Below are 23,293 nucleotides of genomic sequence, written 5' to 3' on the forward strand. Positions count from 1 at the left end.
ACTGTCATATGTGAAGGTTGAACGCAGCCGCTGCTGAGGGCACTCAGAGGTGTCTTCCTGCCCTGAAGCCTGGGTTTCCTCGGCCTCTGTAGCACCCCTGGGTTCAAGCCCTCACTCTGGACCTAGGGACAACTCTGCCCATTCAGTTCTCCAACTTCGGAGGGTCTTTCATTTCTCAGATCAAAGCTGTCCATCTTTGGGTGAAGGAAACTAATTTGCCCAATGGTTACCAATGGCATGGTGAAAGTTAAAGGTTTAGCCTTTAAAAAAAAAAAGCAACAAAAATATTGATTCAAAAGAAGTCAAAATTACACGAGGAGAAAGAGAGAGAAAATGAGAGAGACATTATCCTTTTACTTTGTAACTCCTTAAATGGCTGCAGTGGCCAGAGGTGAGCCAGGCAAAAGCCAGGCTTCTGAGGCTTCTTCCAGATGTCCCATGTGGTTACAGAAGCCCAAGCACCCGGGCCATGATCCTCCGTAGATAGCTGGATCCAAACTGGAGCAGCTGATCCCAGCATGTCTTTTGTTTTCAGTGGAATCCTCTCCATTTTTTTTTTTTGTATAATATTCAGAGACACTCAGTTTTGACTGCAGAAGATGGTACTCCCTTGTCATCGTTTGAAAAAGGAATGCATCTCTGGAACTTGAATGAAATCATCAGAACTGTTACATTTCCACTTTGTGGAAAATGCTGCTTTGGGGAACAGTGCGGTGTTTTCTCTAGTGTGGTTCCCCAACTTCACAAGTTACTTGTATTTCAATTAGGGAGATGAGCTGATATCATAAACTTATGAAAATTCATTCAAGGAGGTCAGAAATTCATTTCTGTCTGTTATAATCTAAATTAAAAATGACATTTGTACTTAGGTTTCTTGTTTTGCATATTATATCTCAATAAAATGTTTCTAAATTTGTAGATGACATTCAAGCTTGGCTAATAGGTTGGGGATCCAAATTAAAATTTTCTTCCATGAATCTACATGATTGATCATGAAGGTTGGCTTTCGGAGTTTCAAAAATGGGCTAACATTGTAGCGTACCTTGTAAAGCTGCTGCCTGTGGCCCCAGCATCACATATGCGTGCTGGCAAAAATGGGCTAACATTGTAGCATACCGTGTAAAGCTGGTGCCTGTGGCTCCAGCATCACATATGCGTGCTGGCAAAAATGGGCTAACATTGTAGCGTACCGTGTAAAGCTGCTGCCTGTGGCCCCAGCATCACATATGCGTGCTGGCAAAAATGGGCTAACATTGTAGCGTACCGTGTAAAGCTGCTGCCTGTGGCCCCAGCATCACATATGCGTGCTGGCAAAAATGGGCTAACATTGTAGCGTACTGTGTAAAGCTGCTGCCTGTGGCTCCAGCATCACATATGCGTGCTGGTTTGAGTCCCTGATGCGCCGCTTTTGATCCAGCTCCCTGTTAGTATTCCTGGGAAGTGAGCCGAGGATGGCCAAGAGGCCTGTGCCCCTGCGCTGAGGAACCTCAAAGGTGCTGCTGGCATCTGGCTTCAGAGCAGCCGTTTGGGGAGTGAACTAGCAAATGGAAGACCTGTCTCTGTCTCTCTTTCTCTCTCTCTCTCTCTGTGTCACTTCACTCCTCTCTCTAGAATTCTGCCTTTCAGGTAAATGAATAAGTCTTTTTTTAAATACTGCTATTTCATTCTTCTCATTTAAATTGAAGTTACTTTTTTTTTTGAAATTGAATCTGGCCTCTTTATATCTTTAAAACTGCCATTTTTCTTGCCATTTCTAAAATTGAGTGAAAGAGATATTATTTAATGTGAACATAATATAGAATGAAAATAATTTTAGGGCAAGGATAATTTTAGGGTAGGAAAAGAAAAGCATGGTTCTTACAATTTTCCGAGAAAATTGGAAGCCAATTATCTATTCCCCAGCACCCGTTTCTTGCAGACACTGTGGGATTGTTGTATTTGACAGTGCTTAGGATGGTAGGTGTGTGGTGTTTGTGCATGCACATTCACCCTTGGCTGCTGTGCCTTCCTCTTTATGGAGTGCGTGGTGCCTTGTTGGAGTCATGGTGTCCTTTATCTGGCCCATGGGAGCAAGGAGCAGTGCTGTTGTGTCTGCATAAGACTTGCGGTCGTCTCTACCTCCCAGCTGTGCTCCCTCATGGCCTCTTTGTGTGCTGAGACCCAAGCCTTCGTGAGGGCTGCCTGTGCCTCCCCTGGTGTTGTGTCTCAGGGCCTCCTCCCCTCTAGGGTGCAGCTGCCTTGGTGCAGGGCAGTGGACTGGGCCTCTGGGATGGATAACTGACTGCCCCGTGCTCAGCGCTGTGACTGGCAGATCTCAGTGAGCACTTAAAGTGAAAGAACTAAAGTATTTTGCTGCCTCCAGATACTGTTGTGAATACAGTCCTGCTGTACCTGAGTCACGTGATACATGTTTATCTGTCACGTGCTAGGCATTGACCTCGCTGTTTGGAATAAATCAGTGAAACTCTCCATGCTCTTGGAATTGATATCAGGCCCCTCGATAACTCATTCGCCCTGCTCCAGACTGAAGGACCTCCTCCTCCAAGCATGGAGGTATATTCAGTTGCTTAGATTTTATTTTGTTTTTTGAGCTTTTAATTTTGAAGAAATTCTAACTAAGACACCATCACTGCCCTCGGGGTGTGCGTGTGTGCTAGTGCGTGCAGGTGACAGGCAGACAGACATCCACCGGAACACTGCTGGCCACCCAGAGGCCTGGACACCTGCTCCAGTGAAGGTTGAAGCAGTGGCCCTCAGGGAAGGCAGAAGGAAGGGGCACTGCATGATAGACGTGGTTCAGCTTCGCCTCTGGTGATCAGTGCTCGGGGTGTGAGGGGATATGTGTAGCAGATGATAAGGTGGAGGGAGGACACAGTCAAGGCCAAGTGTTAGCAGAGCTGGAACGTGCACTGGTTTATTTGTAAGCAGACCCAGCCGATTTCGGAAGATGGCAGTGTGTGTTGGTGATAACTGATGGCAGCAGGTGGGAAGTACTGCAGGGCAAGAGCCGGGTCGCAAAGATATTAGCTGTGTGAATTCCTTTACTTCACGCTTTACTCATTCAACATAGATTCTTTGGGGGTCTAGCCTGGTACCTAATGCTCTGCTTTTCAGAAGTGTCTTGGCAGATACCAGAGAGGACTAGAAACATAATTGTGGCAGTAGGAATGGAAAGAGGACGGCTTGGCAGGTGGGGTGGAGCGAGACCCTGGAAGAGGATAGTATAGGCGTGGACAGATGTGGATGGCAGGAGGCAGCTGGAAATTGAGGCCAGTGCTTAGGAAGCAACACATTTACTAGAATCTCCAGTAATTTCTAACCCTTCGGCTAGGAGGTCATTTAGCCTGTGAACTCCACAGGGGTTTTCCAGCCTAAAACCATCCTGCCTCCTAGAGTGGGACACCATGTGGAGATGCACGTTTAAATCTTAGAAGCAGTTGCCAATCTTGGATGCTGATTTAAGAAGAATGGATTCAGTTAGGTGCACTAACTCATGGTTCAAGTTTAAAGCTTATGTCTTTGCTTTTGCTGAGTGACTGAAAGGTGTAAGATGATAGCTTTGGGAAACGCAGGTCACCATTTCAGAATCCTTTGCTGAGTCCCACTTATTCTGACTTCACTTGTCGGCACTGTATACAATGTAGCTCTGTGCTCCGAACCCCGAGAGACATCATGTGGCAAAGGACATCAGAATGGCTTGGGAAGTCCAAATTTATTCTGGATGAAGAAAAGTTGCATTGACGGTTTGTAATAAGAAGCACTGATAGAAACTGCAAGTGGTTTAATTGTTTGCATGGACCAAGGTTCTCACGTGCTGGAACTGAACTCCTCTCTGTACGGGAGGGGCCCTGAATTATTCACTGTGCGTTTTTCTCCTCATGTAAGGTATGAGAGATGTCCTTTGGACTGAGTTAAATGCTGCTCAGCATTAAAGACATGCGAAGCCTGTGGGTTGTGACTGATTGGAATGCAGTGGGCTAATGAGACAAACACTCACACGGCATGCCTTCCCTCCTAGGTCCTCCTTCACCGGGCACCTGGCTGGGATTCTTGTCGGACTGATGTACACTGAAGGGCCGCTGAAGAAGGCGATGGAGACATGTGCAGGTACACAACAGAACTCGTTTGGCATCCCAACAAATTGGAAGCATATCTTAATTTTAACATGAACAGAAACACCCCCATTTCTTCCATGGTGCAGCTTAGGAGTTCACTAAGATAGGGATTTTTCTTTTTAAACCAAGAGATGGACAGCCCATGCAATTCCTCGTAGTGTTCCATAGGAGATGAAGCAAACTCAAATCCTTAGTGTGAGGCTTTTGAGGGAGACAAATATCGCTACAGCTTTATACTCTTGAGTTCTCATAGTGCCCACAGAAAATCACGTATTTCCTCAAATCTTAGAAAAATAAAGCACATCTAAAATAATTAATCCTTTCATAATATTCTTCAAATTAATATATGTGGATGGCAGAGTTAAAAAAGGAAGCCAGACCAGAAGGAAGTTCAAGATCAGTATTTGAAAGACGTGAAAATGACAGCTGGGTCCTTGAGGATCCAGACAGACACTCAGGCTTCCCCTCGACACTTGGCTCCTGGGGTCTTTGTTTTTTGTTTTTGTTTTTCCCCTTCTTCTTTGTTTTTCTTTCCATGCTGATGCCCGAAGAAAATATTTTATCTTGAAATATATGCACTTTTTTAGTCCTCTTAATTTAAAGTGCTATATTGGCTTTGACTTGTAAGGAAACTGTTTTGCAAGTACATGTTTCATAGACCATGCTGGTTCCAATATTTCATCTTTTATTCATAGGAAGTCTTCGGAGACTATTTTACCTTTTCTTGACCCATAAATAATTTGTTTGCACAGTTTGTGCCGGGGACTGGTATTCTTGTGAACCATATAACATTCATGACATTAGACAGCTTTGCACACCATCCTGGCACGTGGTTAGCACGCTGTGTGACCTCGCGGCTGCATTGTGCAGGCTGTGTGTGCTCTGTCTGCACTGGCCTGCTACTCTACTTCTCACGTTTGTGCTCAGAGGAAGCAGCAGAAGCTCCACTTGGTAGAAATGTCCAGCTTTATTACATTTTAGATAGTTTCATTATGGAAGTCTAGTAATGTATACCTTAGAAGTGAAAACATGACTCAGGAGTTCAGTGCTTTGTTTCTCTTCCGTGTGTATCTCAAAATTAATGGCTAGTAAAGCTTTCCAAAGATATACTATGAAATTTCAGCAGGTACTTTAATTTCTGAAGAGAGCTTTTCTCTCAAGTATGGCATTTAAAACTCAGTTTTCCTCCTTAAAGCCTTCCCTGTTTTCTGGAGCCATTTGCTCAGTAACGCAGTGGAAAATGAGCCATGGGAGATCGAAGGAAACATTCAGTGTGATTTGCCAGCAGGCTGCATACTCTCTGCCTTTGCTCCTGGTGAAGGCAAGCAAAGGGTTGAGCTGAGATGAAAGTGGCACAGGAGCCCATGGAAAATGTCCTGAGCCAATGGAGACTGCTGCCTGCTGCCTCCTGGGAAGGAAGGTCGGGGTCAGACACAGCGTGCCTCCCACTGTTCCTCTCTCCCTTCGTTTTACAGTGGTTAGTGTCCACTGTCTTCCGTGGGGATAAGAAAGCGTACTTCCCTTGGTGGAAGGAACATTGCTCTCCTGATGTCCCTGTTGGGACAAGGTTCCTTTTTTAGCCGGAGAGTCTCTGCTCGTACACGTGTATGGAAACCCCAGTTTTGGAGGCCAAGTCCGTGTTAAAACAGGAACACTTACATGACTTTGGGGAGCTCACGTTACACTTTCCTTGTTCCTCACACATATTTTCCCCTCTAGGTGTGGCCTCCAAATAGTTGGTTAGAAATGGGTTGAAATGACCCTGGATATTTTTTCTTGAAGATCCTGATGGCTTGAAAAATTTGTGGAACTCAAAGGCTGGCATTAAATCACCTGTTCTCCTTCATCTTTAGGCATGTTTTCCTCCAGCAGTGGTTACCTGGGACAGCACTACTACTTTAACAGTTCAGGTGAGCATTTTGATTCCTGTAATAGATTGAAATTTATTTTGAACATTAGAAGTGACCATTGTAGAGCTGCTTAAAGATAAAACCGGTGTGTGTTGCGGTAGAGAAATTCGGAATTGTGCCTGCAGCATGCCTACAAGGCAGACTGAGGGGTCACCCAGAGAGAGTGGGTGCATCAGTGAGGAAGGCAAGGGCAACAGTGCTGACACGAGCAGTTGTCTGATCGGTGTGAGGTCTCTGGAGCGTAAGGAGGTTGATCCACAACTCAGGTCCCTTGTTTCTCAACCTGTGACTGTACTGCTGAACAGCGCTAGGGTTTCAGGTGTACAGTTCTCCATAGACCGCCTCCCTCACATATTCAGGAGGGTGGATGCTTACTCCAAGATCCTGAAGTAGGCCTTCCTCTGATAATCACTATACGACTTAAAGAGGGAGAAAGTGTTTCTCTTCATGTCTGTGTACAAAGGCAAAGGGACTTTGTATTAAAAGCCTAAGTCCCTGTTTAAAGGCTTTACATTCCAGCCTTGGGGCAGCGACATAGTAGTATCCTGGGCCAGCACTAGCAGATGGATATTAAAGAAGCCATAGGCTGTGGGGCTGAAAACGCACACTATCTCACGCCACAACCCAAGTTCTTCCTGAATTGACATTCTAAACCCTGATGTGATGGCATTAAGCATGGAGTCCTTGGGAAGGATCATGCAGGTAGAGGCCTCAGAACTGGAAGGTGCGCCCTTTGTAACAGCAACACTCAGCTAGTGGAGGATGCCGTGAACAGTCAGAGCCTGCAACCAGAGGAGGGCTCCCAACAGAACTGGCTGTTCCGGTTCCCAGGTCTTGCACCATCAGAAATCTCCTCCAGCACCTAGAGACTTCAACATGTTTGTTGTGTGAGCTGCCCAACTGAGGTTGTTTATTCAGCCCAGATGGACTAAGCCAGTTACTTAACTTGCACTGGAAGCCAGCAGCTTCTTCTGTAATGGGAAATATAATTAGTGTTTTAGGTTCCAAAAGCTTTGTTGGCCCCCAGTCTCTGCCACAGCTATTCAGCCTGTCTTTTTAGCATGTTAAACAAATGGGCATTGTCATGTTCCAATAAACCCTGTTCATAAAATGGGCAACAGGTTATGTTTGAAACACAAATGGTGGCTTGTTGACCCCTGGCTTAAAAAAACACAAGTACAGAATTTTTATTAAAAACTTTATATTACTTTTTTGCTGAATTTTCCTCACTAGGGTACTTTAGCCACAGAGTAGTTTACACAGCAGCATTTGTTAGAGTTCCTTTTGAGAGTGCCAGAACTGCCATTATGGGAGGGAAAAAGAACCACTACCGATCCTGTGTCTGAGAGTTTAGAATCCTAGAGCAGGAGTGTCAGCACAGCCATATGTTTGAAAATACCAAACAATAAAACAAATAGGACTCATTAGGTTGTGGGAAACAGAGTGGTGATGCATGATATAGGTTGTTGTCAAATAATGGGATAACAACTGATGATGCTAGTGTGATTTGGTTTCTCCTTGGGTCAGTCTCCTGCCATCCTACCCATCCCCACCAGCCCCCTCACCATCACCCCCAGTCCTCCCCTGAAACTTCTTAAGTCAGGGACCTGCTATGCTCTGCTGTGTTCCTGCTTCCTGCATTGTAACCTGGAAACTACTTCCAGGCTCATTTCCTTTATTTCCTGACTCAAGGATCAAAACTCTGAATTTTGTCTACAGTGTCTGAAAATTGCTTCCCATGTTTTTGCATGCCTTCTGCTTAATTTAGGCAAGTGGGCTGGTTCAGTCCTACTTGTTCCTTCCTGACCAGCAGGAATCCAATCTAGCAACAGGAAACAGGAGGTCCTACAGTGGAGTGCTGGTCTTGATGGATGAGTAGACGCTGTGGAAAACATGGGAGGAAAAGGCTTTCCAGGAGGAGTTTGAGAATGTGAAAATGGGCTGGAGAGGTACTGATGGATTACCTCCATTTTCTACAAAGTTCTAAAGTCTTGCATCATGATTACCAACCCTGGCTGGATACAGGAATCACCTGAGCTGCTCCTCCAGCATATCTGTGCCTTGAATTCGCTGCAGACCACTGATAGTTGAATGAGGGTAGAAGCAGGGACTTGTTGTTTAGTCTCCAGGTGATTAGAATGGATGAGGAACTGAAGCCCTAGCCTGAAGTGATGGGAGTTTCCTAGGCTTGGGGATGTTAGAAATCAACGTGATGGCTGCTGCCAGAGCAGTCTCCACTTGTGAGGATTTCACTTCTGACTGGATGCATACAATCCTAGAAACTTGGTCTGAGAGCAGAGATTCAGGTGTTGGACAGTGCCAGCTCAGCTTGCTTCTACCTCTGGAGCCATTCGGAAAAGCACTTTTGGTCTGTGGCTATAAGGTCTAGTTCACTCCAATTGGATAACTGAAATGCTCTCCAACTTATTTAAGTGGTAGCAAAAGCTAAGTTGGAGAGGAAGGCTGTGGGGATTCTATCATCTATCTGGTTTCTGTCTTCCTGTTGATTATTTTCTCCCTAAAGCAAAGAATGTAGCATCTAATAACAAAGTTATTAGATGAAAAATAATTTATAAAAAGGTTTTCACCTCTGAATCAATTTTTAAGATGCCAGGAATAAACAGTTTCTTCTGGAAAAAGAAACGGATAGGAGAGTCCTATGTATCCATGGATTACCCCATCCTGTCAACCTGTGTGACTGTGGATTACACATCCTGTCAACCTGTGTGGCTAGATTACCCCATCCTGTCAGCCTGTGTGACTGTGGATTACCCATCCTGTCAACCTGTGTGATTGTACATTACCCCATCCTGTCAACCTGTGTGACTGTGGATTACCCTATCCTGTCAACCTGTGTGACTGGTACACATCCTGCGACCTGTGTGATTGTAGATTATCCCATCCTGTCAACCTGTGTGACTGGTACACATCCTGTCAATCTGTGTGATTGTAGATTATCCCATCCTGTCAACCTGTGTGACTGGTACACATCCTGTCAACCTGTGTGACTGTGGATTACCCATCCTGTCAACCTGTGTGACTGTGGATTACCCAATCTGCAACCTGTGTGACTGGTACACATCCTGTCAACCTGTGTGACTGTAGATTACACATCCTGTCAACCTGTATGACTGGTACACATCCTGTCAACCTGTGTGACTGTGGATTACCCATCCTGTCAACCTGTGTGATTGTGGATTAACCCATCCTGTCAACCTGTGTGACTGTGGATTACCCATCCTGCAACCTGTGTGACTGGTACACATCCTGTCAACCTGTATGATTGTAGATTACTCCATCCTGTCAACCTGTGTGACTGTGGAGAAACTGAGACCAAGGACAGCGAAGTCTTTGCTGAAGTGATAGAAGTGGGACAAGATGATTCCTAGGCCTTGCATTTTCTGCTGTACAGATAGGAGATGTGCTCTGTGCCAATTTCACCTTACAGAATGGTGCAGTTTCCATCTTTCTTTCTTGTGTCTCTTCATTTATTCAAAAAGAGGATGGGAAATGTGCTCCTCACGAATCACACTGGCCACAGAATAAAAGACAAAAATGGAAGTGTCTTTTACCTTCTTATCCTCTTCGCAGTGACCACATTTATATTCCTTCCTCTGAAGTGATTGGATTTCTTCAAAGGCAGAGCTACGTGAGGCCAGGTGGCCATGCTAATGGTCATCTAGGGAACTTTTACGAGAGCATATGTATCCCTTACAAGTAATGATTTATTCTTAACATCACTGTCCCTAGCTGAAAAGTCTTTATAGGTCAAAGAGCCTCATGAATGTTTAAAGAGCTGTTACCAATCTTTCTAATCTCGCTGGTGTTTCTTGATCTCCTTTGCCATCAGATACTGTTATGTGTAGGAGGAACAGATGGAGCAGTTAACAGAATAATGATAAGCAGAATTTCTTTTACTGCAGAGCCAACATATATAGCAAAAAGGAACTTTAAACTAATATTCATCATAGTATATAATTTAAACCTTTTTTTGAATTGGTTGATTGTTAGGTTTTTCCAAGAATGTTTATTATGAAGATTAAAAACCTCTGATTGGGCCAGAGGAACAGCTGCAGAAAATGTTTCATCCTAGGAGGCCTCTTCTCATCCTAATAGATATTGATGGGGTCTTTGGGCTCGTTGATGATTTATGATTGATGATATGGAACCTCTAACCACACCAGTCTTTTTGACTTAAGTCCCCCAAACTTGCCCCTTTTCTGTCTGCATGGTTTGTCTGACAAGTACCGAATCAGATTTTATAATATTCAGATGTTTAGAGTTCTCAGCTTTATTCCATTAAAGCACTGCCAGGTTGTTTTTAAGTAAGAAATAACATGAAGGAAAATGTTTTTCTGTATCAGGAAAACGTTGCCTCAAGACACGGCCAATATTCTTGGCAGTTAAAACTCTATAGATATGGATGAGCATGCAGAAGCTTTGAATTATTTTGTGTTTTCAATTAGCTGAGTATTTTGGGCACTGGATGGGTGGAAGTACTGCTTCCTTAGCAGAAGGACTCTCCACTGGGGTTTGGGAGTGATAATGAGCCATGTGGGAAATTTCCCAAGATGCTTCCTGTGTTACTGTGAGATAATTGGCCCTCTCAGGGAATTGGGCAGTGTCGCTAGTCAGGGACCGCTCAGGCATCCCCTGATATTCACTGACTTCCCTATAAATATTCTATTAGTGTTTGGGAATGGTTGCCTGTTTCTTTTGTTCGTTGTGAAGTAGATCTGTTAAATTTTTTTTTGACCAGTCCCTCTCATGTGAAAGGCCATTTCTTGGAAGGTAGAATAGAAGGCACTATCCGTAACACTGCCACAGGCTTCTTTACTCAAGGAAAGAAACTTGCTGGTTGTATACCCCAACTGAGCAGTGAGAGCTCAGGTTTTCTATGAGTTCTATTGGGGAGAAACTAATCACAGAAGGATTGTGCGTATTGAAAATTGTTATCCGGATTCTTATTTGGTCTTAAACTATTGCAAGAATTGGGAAAATTTACTTATCTGATTCTCCTATTCTAAATATCAGCATTTTGATATTCTGACATGGCAAATTAGAGAGGCAATATGGGATTTGGTTATTGGAAATGGTTCATAAATTCTAATGTAGGCCCAACACAGCAGCCTAGTTACTAAAGTCCTCACATTGCATGCCTGGGGTCCCATATGGACGCCAATTCGTATCCTGGTTGGTATCCTGGCTGGTCCACTTCCCTTTCGACTCCCTGATTGTAACCTGGGAAAGCAGTAGATGACGGGCCAAAGCCTTGGGACCCTGCTCCTGTGTAGGAGACCCAGAAGAAGCTCCTGGCTCTTGACTTTGGATCAATTCAGCTCTGGCCATTATGACTACTTGGGGAGTGGACCGGTGGATGAAAGATCTTTCTGGCTTTCCTTCTCTCTATAAAATCTACCTGTCAAACAAAAATAATTAAATGTTAAAAAACAAATTCTCACTAATTTTTACTGCATTAGGGAAAAGACTTCTCACAATTAGCTTCTAAAATCCGTAACAATTTTATAGAATTTTTATTTTAAAGATGTGCTGCTTTCAAGAGCATTCAGTAAAATAGAACCAATCTAGAAGGGTATTGTAGTAATCAATATGAATGAGCAATGTATTTAAACAGACATTTTTCAATGAAGATATGTTAAAACTGAGAAGTCTGGACCTTTATATGCTGCCTTTTGAAATGTAAAATGGTGCAATCACTTTGCAAAATCATTCTGGTAATTCCACAAATGGGTTAAACAAAATTACCATGTGACTGAGAAGTCCTACTTGCAAGTTTATAATCAGGAGAAACGAAAACATATGCGCATATGAAAACTTCCCCACAATAGTTTGTGACAGCATTATTGAAAATACCCAAAAGGTACAGAGATCCCGGAATGTCCAACAACTAATGAGTAGGTAAAATGTGGGATTATATGCAGTGGAATGTTATTTGGCCATAGAAAGAAACACTGATTTATGACACATCATTGAAAAATCTTGAAAACATGCTAAGTAAAATGAATCACACATAAAATACTTATTATTTATTCTATTTTACTCAATTTTTAAAAGATTTACTTTATTGGAAAGGCAGATCAGATATGCTGAGAGAAGGTGAGTCCGAGAGCTCTTCCATCCATTGGCTCATTCCCCAAATGGCCACAAGGCTGAAGCTAAGCTGGTCTGAAGCCAGGAGCTGGGTGCTTCTTCTGGGTACCCCCGCATGAGTTCAGGGACCCAAGGCTTTGGGCTGTCCTCCACTGCTTTCCCAGGCCACAAACAGGGAGCTGGATGGGAAGTGGAGCAGCCAGGACATGAACTGGCACCCACATGGGATCCTGGGCTTGAAAAATGAGGATTTTAGCCACTTGGCTGTCACATCGGGCCTTGTTTAATGTATTTATATGAATAATCCAGAAAGGGCACCTTTATTGGAATGGAGAGTAAAGGTAGGTATTTCCTAGCACTGGGAATTACGGGCGATAGAGGAGTGCTAGCTAAAGGGTACACATTTCTTCTCTGGGATGATGAAAATGCTAATACTTGATTGTGCTAATTAATGATAGTACAACTGTGTGACCAGACCAAAATTCATTGAGTCATACATTTAAAATTGGTAAATTGTTTGGTTTTCTGATGTTTTGTTCTGTTTTCTGTTGCTATAACAGAAATTATATGGTTTTCCAATGTTTTGGTCTGTTTTCTGTTGCTATAACAGAAAACTTAAAGCTGGATAATTCATGAAGAGTAAGGGTTTTTAAGCTCATGCCACTCAAGAGTATGACATGGGTGTCTTGCCAGGACTGATCAAGGCCCTCTTGCCACATCCCAACAGGTGTGAGGAGCAGAGCGAATGTGGTAGCATGGAGCTCTCTTGCTATTCTTACAAGACACGAGTCCATCATGGGTCTCACTTGGATGGCCTGGTATATTTCCAGTTAACCTCCAAAGGGCCTCATGACCAAGGGATATCAGTGTAGGACTTTGGGGATTAAGTTTCTGACACGTGAATTGTGAAGTCACGCTCAAACCCTGAGGTCAATTATAGCTCACCAGTGCTGCTGTAAAAACATCACCAAGAACTCTATGCTTGGTATATGCTTGCAATGGGGGAATCTCAACTGAACTTGAACTGTGGTTATGCAACAAGGTGGAGGAATCCACCATGGTGGGAGGGTTTGGGGAGGGGTGGGGAGAACCCAAGTACCTATGAAACTGTGTCACATAATACAATGTAATTAATGAATTAAAAATAATAAATAATAAAAAAAGAAAGAAAAAAAACATCACCAAGAGACAGAAATAATTTATGTAAATGTAGAATTATATTAGCTTATATTCGAAAACTCATGTTTTATTGCCAGTTCATTGCTTCTGTGAAATTGAAGATTGGAATGCTGAAAATAAGCTGTTTTCCTTTTAATCTTATATTAAGGAACTATTTTATTCATGACCAGTACAAAGATTCTGAATATGAAATCTCAGCTAGGTGCTGTTTTGCAGTGTTCCTGTTCTGGATTTGATTATGCTTTATTTTCCCTGTAGTTTTATTAAAGCTGTAACTCAGTCATACACTATGTCTGTTGATATGGAGATGCATGGCACAGTATGGTAAAGGTTAGGAATTTTCATCAATAGCAAAAACCACATTAAACATTTGAAATATCATCTTCATAGGCTATGATATTGACAAGAGAGAAAATAAACAGACCATAACTTCCCTCATTATGCCAGGATGAGATTGATCATCTTACATGGGAGAAAATTCCTTTCTGAAACTGATTCTATAACTTGGCAGTTTGCCTCAAATTGATAGAAATATTTGATGGCATTATTTTGCAAAAGTGTACTGTGCAAGATGTCTTTGTTTGGAGCATAAAACTTTAATGATCAGGCTATTTCTTCACTTTTTTCTAACAGATCTAAGCATTTATTTACTGATTGATTGATTGATTTTGGGGGGTGGTAAGAAGAGGAAGAGGCAGAACCCTGGCTGGTCAGTTAGTCAAGTTGCTCAGTGTTCAATACAGTTTCCTGTGTGAGTAGTAGGAATCCAGTTATACCCCTGCCTCCCAGGAGCTGCTTTATCAAGACGTCAGTCAGGAGTGGAACTGAGTGTAGAACCCAGCTACTCTGAGTTTTTCAAAGTGCTGTTGAGGGACCTGGAATTGTGGCAGAGCAGTCTGTGCTTGAAATGCTGTTATCTTCTACAGGCATGCCAAGTTTAAGTCCAAGCTGCTCCGCTTCTGATCCAGCTCCCTGTTAGTGCACAAGGGAAAGCAACAGATGATAGCTCAGTTATTTGGCCCCTGCCACCCAAGAGGGAGGCCCAGATGGATTTCCTAGATCCTGTCTTGTGTCTGACCTAGCCCTGACTATTGTGTCCATTTGGGGAGTGAACCATCGATATGAGATCTCTCCCCACCTCCCTACCTGCTGTAACTCAGATTTTAATTTATATATATATGTGTGTATATATATGTGTGTGTGTATATATATATATTTAATTGTAGTGTTATTGATAGAAACCGCAATATCTGATATAGAATTGTGATTTGTGAATGCGGAGAAATTGGCTAGTTCACCACAATCTTGTATTGCTCTGTGAAGTGTGACTACTCACACAGAAATTCTGTAGTGTTTGTATTAAACACTGATCTACCTCTTCATTGCATGGGGCCACAAGAGAGTAAGGATTTAACTACTACAGTTTTTAGTATTTTCTTGGCTCAAATCAGGACTTAATAAAAAACGATCTGAGTATTGGGCACCTGTAAGTTGAAAGAATTCCCTCTATTTGTTGTTAGCACCCTCTAGTCCTTTCCAGAACCCTGCCTGCCTTCTGAGTCAGTATCTGCTCTTCTTATTAGTCAGTAAAAAGCTGTCCCTCAGTCCCCACATGGATCCCTGAGGATGGAACAGTGACAGTATCATTGCCCACGGTCACGTACACATTCTCCCTAGGTCATCTTTTCTTATTTTGAGCATTTTTATACTCAGTGACTTGAATGTTTCTACTTGCCAAAAATAGGGAGCATGAAATAGAAGGGAGGTCTACAGCTGTGTTCTCTTACGTGGTTCATTGTGCCTCCAGGCTACTCTGGGTACCAGGACCATTCTCCGTACTCCAGGCCCGGCTCCCACGAACGAGCACCCAACAACTACGACGTGTACACAGCAGGACTGAGCGAAGAGGAGCAGCTGGAGAGAGCGTTAAGGGCCAGCCTCTGGGACCGAGGTAGGAGTCTCACGCCCTTCGGTTATTTTAAAGCACACCTCACATGGTGTTGTGGCCTGTGGGACTATTTCTAGCAAACTGAACTTCAGTTTGTAAAAAGGATACATCAGTAAAAAAAAAAAAATGTATGCTCATTGTGATTGCAGAGAATGGAGTGTGATGCCATATTCCCAGCAACTTAAGCCAATAAGGTGCCAGACTGCTTATGTGTGTTGAAATGGTCCTTTTTATATCCATTCAGTGCCTTGGTATGGAAATCAAGGAACTTAGAAAAAATAATAAAAATCTTAAATGCATGCAAAACGGTGATTATTTTGCAGTTTGTGGCTCTGAAGCCTTCTCCATGTCACCATACATCAAAATGTTGTGCATAAACTTCCCAGAGATCTCTAAGTAACAGTGAGAATTCAAATTAGCATTTGGGTTCCTTAGAACAAATATTCCAAGATAAATTCCTATTAATGTGTGTGTGTTTTGTTAGTGGAGAGTTATTTTTTAAAATGTATATAAAAGGAGCAAATTTCATGTATTTCATATCTATAGTTTTAAGAATATAATGATACTTCTCATGCTACCTTCCCTCCCAAATTTCTGCCTTCCCTCTTCATTTCTTTCTTATTTTTAATTTTTGCAGTGACATATTTTTAGTTTACTTTATAATCACAGGCTTATGCCTCCACTCACTAAAGAACTAAACAATTATTTAGAAAAACCACTATTCCTTGGGAATCTAAACAATTGCTGTAAGCTGTAATCAAGTCTCCAAATGTCAGTTTGCTCATATTTTGTTTTTTTTTATTGAGTGTGTTAATTCCAGAAATCAAGAAAAACATTGAGTATTTCTTTTCACAGCTGGTTTATTTGACTGATGATCATGGTGTCCCGTTCTCTTAATTTTGTTGCAGAAGACAGGGTTTCATTCTTTTTATGCTTAAGTAGAATACCATCGAGTGTGTGTGTGTGTGTGTGTGTGTGTGTACACACCACATTTCCTTTGTTCAGTCATCCATGGATGGACATCTCGGTTAATTCTATATCTTAAATTGAGCTGCAGTGTATATGGGTGTATAAATAACTCTGTCATGCTGATTCCATTTTCTTTGTGTAAGTTCCCAGGAGTGGGATGACAGGGTCATAGGGAAGATCTGTGATCAGATCTTTGAACCATCTGCCTCCATAATGGTTATACAAGTTGACGTTCCCATCAACAGATTAGAATACCTTCTCCCCACATCCTTGCTAGAATTTATTATTTTAGATCACTAGATGATAGCCATTATAACTAGAGTGAGGTGAAACTTCATTGTAGTTTTTAGTATTTCCCTGATGCATTGATATGTTCCTGAGTATTTTTTCATGTCTGTTGATTACTCATACCTCATCCTTTGAAAATTGCCTATTTCTTAACTGGATTGTTTGTTTTGTTCTTGTTAAGTTTCTTGAGCTCTTTTTTAGATACTGGATATTACTTCAGTAATGGTTGCATAATTTACATAGATTTTCTTCCATTCTGTTAGTTGCATCTTCACTTTGCTGAGTTTCCTTTGCTGTGTAGATTCTGCCTAGCTTGACTTAATCTCATTTGTCTGTTTTTGCCTTTCTTGTCTGTGCTTCTGGCGTCTTATCCAAGAATTTCTTTCAAATGACCACTTTTTGCATTTCTTCTACATTTCTTCTACTAATTTGATCAAATCATGCCTTTGGTTTATATCCCTGGACCATTATAACTTGATTTTTATATAGTTGTAAGATTAACATCTTGCTCTATTTTTCCACAAGGAGAGATCTAGTTTTCCCAGCACCATTTGTTGAAGAAACTGTTCAGAAGCAATGTTAGCTCATTTGTCAAAGACGTGTTGGCCGTGGATGCGTGTATTAATTTCTGAAGTCTCTCATCACTCATTTAGTGCACATGTCTATTCATGTATCAGTACTAGGCTCTTTACAACTGCCCTGTGATACTTCTGGAAACATGATGCTGTTAAACCTCCATCTTTATTTTTATTGGTTACAACCACTTTTTCTAGTCAGGGTCTTGTGATTCCTTATAAATTGTGCAGTCATTTTGCTCTGGGTCTGAAAAGAATGTCTTTAATATTTTGATTGGGTGATCGCTGAATCTGTAGATTGCTTTGGGTGACATGGATATCTTGATACTCATTCTTTTCATACAAGAACATGGAAGATTTTTCCATGTTTTGTGTCTTCTGCTGATTTCCTTCATGTTTTATAATTTTCATTGTTGAGATCTTTAACGTGCTTGATTGAATTTATCACAGGGTATTTAACAATAGCTATTTTGACAGAATTGATCTTGCAAATTCTCAGTCGGGGCAGGTAAAATGTCTCAATTGGCTAATGCTCCTCCACCTGCAAGCACTGCCATCCCAAACGGGTCCTGGTGTGTGTCCTGGCTGCTCTCTGTTGGTTACCAGAAAGGCAGAGGAGGATGGCCTGAGCCCCTGCACCCACGTGGGAAACCAGGAAGAAACTCCTGATTCCTGGCTTTGGATTGGCTCAGCTCTGGCCTTTGAGGCCATATGGGAAGTAAACCAGCAGCTGCAAGATCTTTCTCTGTCTCTCCTTCTCTCTGTAAAATCTGACTTTCCAGGCTGTACATGGAGTAGCTAGTAGTAGTGCAGCTATCTTTCTGAGAAACAGAGAGAAAATGACATAAAGTTTGTTAATCTTTGTGTCTCTAAACATGAGAGATCTAAAAAGGGACCTTTTCTGTCTGCTGCTTTTGGAGCCTCTTTGAGGCTTATAAACATCTTCAGAGGATGGGTCTTTTGGAGCCGGAGTTAGCACAGATTTCTAAGACTGTTTGCTAAAAAATGCTTTTAGTAAGTTAGTCTAATTAGTGAACATTAATTTCTTTCACCTAAAAATAAAATATATGGGAATTTTTGTAGCAGACAATAAAAAAATCACACACATACCATCTTGAACATAGTCAGAAACTGATCTGAGAGTAGGGTTGACTTTTTATCATTTATAAGTTTAATCTTGGGCCTGACGCAGTAGCCTAGAGGCTAAAGTCCTCACCTTGCATGCTCCAGGATCCTATATTGGCACCCATTCATATCCCAGCTGCTCCACTTCCCATCCAGCTCTCTGCTTGTGGCCTGGGAAAGCAGTAGAGGATGGACCAAAGCCTTAGAACCCTGCACCCACGTGGGAGAACCAGAAGAAGCTCCTGGCTCTTGACTTCAGATAAGCTCAGCTCTGGCTTTGCAGTCAGTTTAGGAGTGAACCAGTGGATACAAGATCTTTCTTTATGTCTCTCCGCCTTTCCAATAAAAATAAATAATTCTTTAAAAAAATCTTATTCTTTTAAGAAAATTGGGATAATATACTGAGTAGCAGTAGGAATAAAAGTTTTTCTGCTACATTGGTTGTACATCATTTTTATGATATTATAAATAATGTTAAAATATTTCAGTATAGTTAAGAAAAAAATTGTACCTACAACAAAACAGCTTTAGAGGTGGACATTTGAGCTGGCATGTCAGGGGTTAAGTAGCTGGGGTGCCTGGCTTTGGGGATCAGCTCTGCTTCCAGGCCTGCTGTCACCAGAAGGCACCCAGTAAAGAGGTTGAGTTCTTGCCTCTCCTTGGGAAAGGTGGATCTCATTCTAGCCTCCCGGATTTGGCCTAACCTTGACTATTGTAGGCCTTTGGGTAGTGAACCGGTAGATAAGCCCTCTGGTTTTTATTATTTTTTTTCTCTGTCTCTCTGTTCCTGCTCCTCCCCTCCAAATAAATAAAATAAGGAAATATTTTTAAAAACATATTTAAACGTTAGAGGCAATAAGACCTACCTGGCGAGAAGATTTCCAGTATTATTCTGATGATGTTGATTTTGTTGTGTTTTTGCTGCTCTTTGGTCTAGAGAATAAGGCTTCTGCGTGATGAGAATGGAGTGGATTTCTAATTCTTTGTAGAGTAAAACTGCTAAGATGAAGACCTCCATGGGCTTCACAGTTTTATTAAATTGTTTCCACCATTTACATTTCATTGTAACTGACCTCCCTTCACTTCTTCCTGTCCTTCTGTGGCTCTATTTGCAGGACTGAGTGCATTCTTTGCTTTCCATTCACAGAAAATCACAAAGGACATGGCAGGTGACATTTAAATAATCACATGGTACATCTGCGACATAATGCCTTGGTCAGAATTTTATGTTACAGTCAACTAAACTATTCTATAAACACATCCAGTCTGTCTTTTTCTAACGGAGTAAAAAAAAAAAAGTAATTGTTGAGTAAATTATGTTGGGGTGAAGTTGTTTTGATCTTCATGACACCATCTACTCATATTCTAAACTTATTGGGTGAAATGTAGAAAGAAATACTTCTGTTTGTTCATTATTATTTTATTTGTCATTTTACAGTTGCATAGGCCCAGGGAATTCCCCTTCAACCCTCTCCATTCCCCTATATTGTTACAATAATATAGTCCTTGAACAACAGTCACAAAACAGTCATTCTTCTATTAAAGCACATCATGACATTGTAGGTATAGTCGATGATAGGAAGTCCAGCATTCTCTTGCCAAGATGTACTTAACAGTTTCATTGGGAGCCCGTCTTTCATCTGGGAGTAGAGATGCATACTGCAATGACGGTCCTGCACCATGTCTTAACTGGATAATCTTCCCCTCTGCAAGTGTGGTAATCCCACATGGGCACCAGTTCGTGTTCCAACTGCTCCACGTCCCTTCCAGCTCCTTGCTTATGGCATGGGAAGGCAGTTGAGGATGGCTGAAAGCCTTGGGACCCTGCACCCACATGGGAGACCTAGAAGCAGCTCCGGGCTCCTGGCTTTGGATCAGCTCAGCTGTGGACATTGCGGCCACTTGAGAAATGAACCCGCAGGTGGAAGATCTTTCTGTCTGTCTCTCTTTCTCTATATAAAAATCTGCTTTTCCAATAGAAATAAATAAATTTTTTAAAGAAGAAATCATGAAAAGAATAAATTCAGATAACTAAATTATTGATTGGGACTTCTAAATATAGAGCAGGAGAAAAGTATAGGAGAAAAGATTTTCTAACAAGAATTTGATAATATATTAGGAACCCATATAATGTAATAATTAACAGTGCTATTACGGAAATATGAATTTGAACATGCAATTTTAAAAAAACTAAAAATGATCAATATGTATCTGGAAGTAATTTGCCATACATTAGTAGAGTTACCTCATTGCATTCACTGCTACTAATTATACAGGAATTTTTATTTGTTGCAGATGAAAACTGGTACATAGGGGCTCGGCAGCGTGGCCTAGAGGCTAAGGTCCTCGCCTTGATCCCATATGGCTGCTGGTTCTAATCCCGGCAGCTCCACTTCCTCTCTGTCTCTTCTCCTCTCAGTGTATCTGACTTTGTAATAAAAATAAAATAAATCTTTAAAAAAAAAAAGAAAAAAGAAAACTGGTACATAAGGCTTATAGAAAACACACTGGAAATGTGTACTGCACTGGCTTCCTTTATGCTGGTCCCTATGATGCAAAATTTGGGTACAAATGGTTTATTTCATAATTACATATGCAATAATAAACTTAATTAGGTTGAAATTTGCATAACAATGCAAAAAGGCTTAAATCAGTCAATATTTAATTGTGAAAATGAAATCCATTTGTTACAAACAATATATTTGAACAATTTCATGTTGTAAAAATATAATTATTGAATGAAAAAATCAAAATGCAAAATAGTATATGCCTTATGACCAGAATTTTATAAAACAACCAAACGCAGCTCAAACATTTTTCCATAGGATAAAAGACTGAAAAATAATGGAGTCTATTAGAAAATATGTCCTTGCTTTCTTATACTTAAGGCATTTATAAGATATTTTAAGGAAAATAAAATTTGGTTACTCAGTGGAGTGTTTTTTCATGGTGCTGTAATTTGTTGTTGTTGTTGTTGTTGTGGCTGTTGTTCTAATTCATACCAGTTGTCGACCTCGTTTCGTGGCTTCTCATTTATGGAAATGTATAGTGATGGAGTACTGGGGTCTATCATATCCAGATGTGGGGGTACAATGCAGTATGTATTCCTGCTTCCAAACAAAAGATGGGCTTCCCATGAAACTTGGAAATGTGTAGACAATGGGATGCTGGACTGTCTGACACTGTCTGTACCAGCAATGTCGGAGCACACTTAAATAAGAGACTGATGGAATTATGACTCCTTATGAAGGACTATACTATTGTAGCAACATGGGGAAAGTCTGTCGGGGGGTGGGAGTTTGGGGGAGAATCCCAAATAAAATAAAAATAAAATTGAAATTAATAAAACAATTGTAAAACTACATTCTTTGCTATCAACTGCTATTGCATAATGTGCTTTGAAGAAGTTTTTTGGTTAAATTTTCTTGAAATATTTCAGTACCACATTGAGAATACTACTTTTTCTCCACTGAGATTTTTTTTTTCATACCTTTGTCAAATAACAGTGACTATGTGAATCTGTTACTGGTCCTGTATTCTTTGTCTTGATCTGTGTGAAGATATCTCTGTTCACCAGCACTATACTCCGATTTCATTAACTTTAAAACCAGCTAATGTAATCCTTGGATTTTCTTTTTCAAGTTGCTGCAATTATTCTAGTTTTTCTGTCTTTTCACAAAAATTTGGGAAAAACAGGTATATCATGCATATATCTATTAAAATTTTGATCCTGTAGATCAATTTGGGAAGAACAGACATCGGGGAGTTTTCTGGCCCTTGAATGCTGTGCGCTGTTTCATGTTTTAGCTTTCTGTTGATTTCTTCAACCAGCGTTGTATAGTTCTGAACATATGGATACGGATTCTCCATGTATTTTCTTGATGTGCTAATTCAAGTGGTACTGTGAAAAAATTTTTCCTATATTTATTGCAATAATTACATTTCCTCTTGTAACCTGTTAACATACTAAATTACTTTGATTTTTAAAATTGGAACAAATTTGCATGATATATTATGGCTAATCCTAATAAAGCTAAATAGACCTGATAGAGTGTATGTTCTGCTGTCATTGTGCGGAATGTTCTATACATATTATTCGGATGAAACTAGTTGATTATTGTGTTCCAGCTATTCCATGAAAGGCCTCCAAAAAGTTTATGCAAAGTGGATGTTGTAGTGTGTGTTATGAAAAAATTTATGGAGTGGATTTCCAAAATTCTTTTTCAATCTAAAAATTACGTTTTATTAAAGTTGAAGCTTTGGTTATTCCAAAATACCACTTATCTTTAGAAGCTATGTTCTTACTGCTTTTTTGGGGGGATTTTTTTCCGCATGATTTTCATATCTTGGTTTTATGTATTCAGTGTCTTTCATTTTTGCCAAGTTCAAACTTGGATTTTCAAAATTTTTACACCAAGTAAATATCCTTTGATTGTATTTTCCTTGAACTCTTCATTTGAGACAGCAAGAGCATGCAGATGCGCTCAGTCACTGGGTCGGGCCTGAACCCAGGAGCCAAGAACAGAACTCAGGGCTCCCCCCAGCAGAGGTAGGAGCCCCGTAACTGGAGCCATGATCCCTGCTTCCTGGGGTCTGCATTAGCTGGCAGCTGGAGCCAGGCTTAGCCAGATGTTCTGGTAGAGCAGGTGAGTGTTCCAAAGGGCATCTGCAGTACTGGGTGACATGCTCAGCCTCCCTGTGAGCTCTCTGGAGTGTTCTGTGCATCCTTTCTGACTACAATCCACTTCTGTCATTGAATGCTTTATTTTGATTTATATAGAAGTGCTGCAATATTGACTACCTGTTGTTGCCGTGGTTACCCTGGATTTGCCAGCGGCTTTTGCATGCCTCTCTTGTTACCTTTGTTTGCCCATAGGGCTGATTTGCCAGATCTTTCCTTGATTCCTGCTTCATCTGGAGTTACAGATCCTCATTTTGTGCTGTGACTTGGGTATGCTCTGAGCCCAGCCTCCAGCCCCTTCCCCGACAGTATTCTGTGCTTTTGGTCGGCTGGTAGAGAGCAAATGGGAGTATGTTCTGGTCAAGTGTTGGTCTTGGGGTTTCATTTGCCTG

At 41.3% G+C, this 23,293-nt stretch overlaps 1 protein-coding gene across 4 annotated transcripts in view; it reads left to right on the top strand.

Annotated features, from left to right (window-relative positions):
* The window catches only part of RHBDD1 (rhomboid domain containing 1), a 158,799-nt gene that overhangs the window by 86,790 nt on the left and 48,716 nt on the right, over positions 1-23,293 (top strand). For 2 of the 4 annotated variants that reach the window (XM_004576763.3, XM_058665080.1), the window contains exons 4-6: positions 4,019-4,107; positions 5,969-6,025; positions 15,123-15,266. In XM_004576763.3, coding sequence (XP_004576820.2) covers positions 4,019-4,107; positions 5,969-6,025; positions 15,123-15,266 — 290 coding nt within the window. Of the gene's footprint in view, positions 1-4,018; positions 4,108-5,968; positions 6,026-15,122; positions 15,267-15,412; positions 15,651-23,293 lie in introns of those variants that run through there. The other 2 variants (XM_058665081.1, XM_058665082.1) reach the window with 2 other exon arrangements.

This window comes from Ochotona princeps, chromosome 5, assembly GCF_030435755.1.
Source record: "Ochotona princeps isolate mOchPri1 chromosome 5, mOchPri1.hap1, whole genome shotgun sequence".
Classification (NCBI taxonomy): Eukaryota; Metazoa; Chordata; class Mammalia; order Lagomorpha; family Ochotonidae; genus Ochotona; species Ochotona princeps.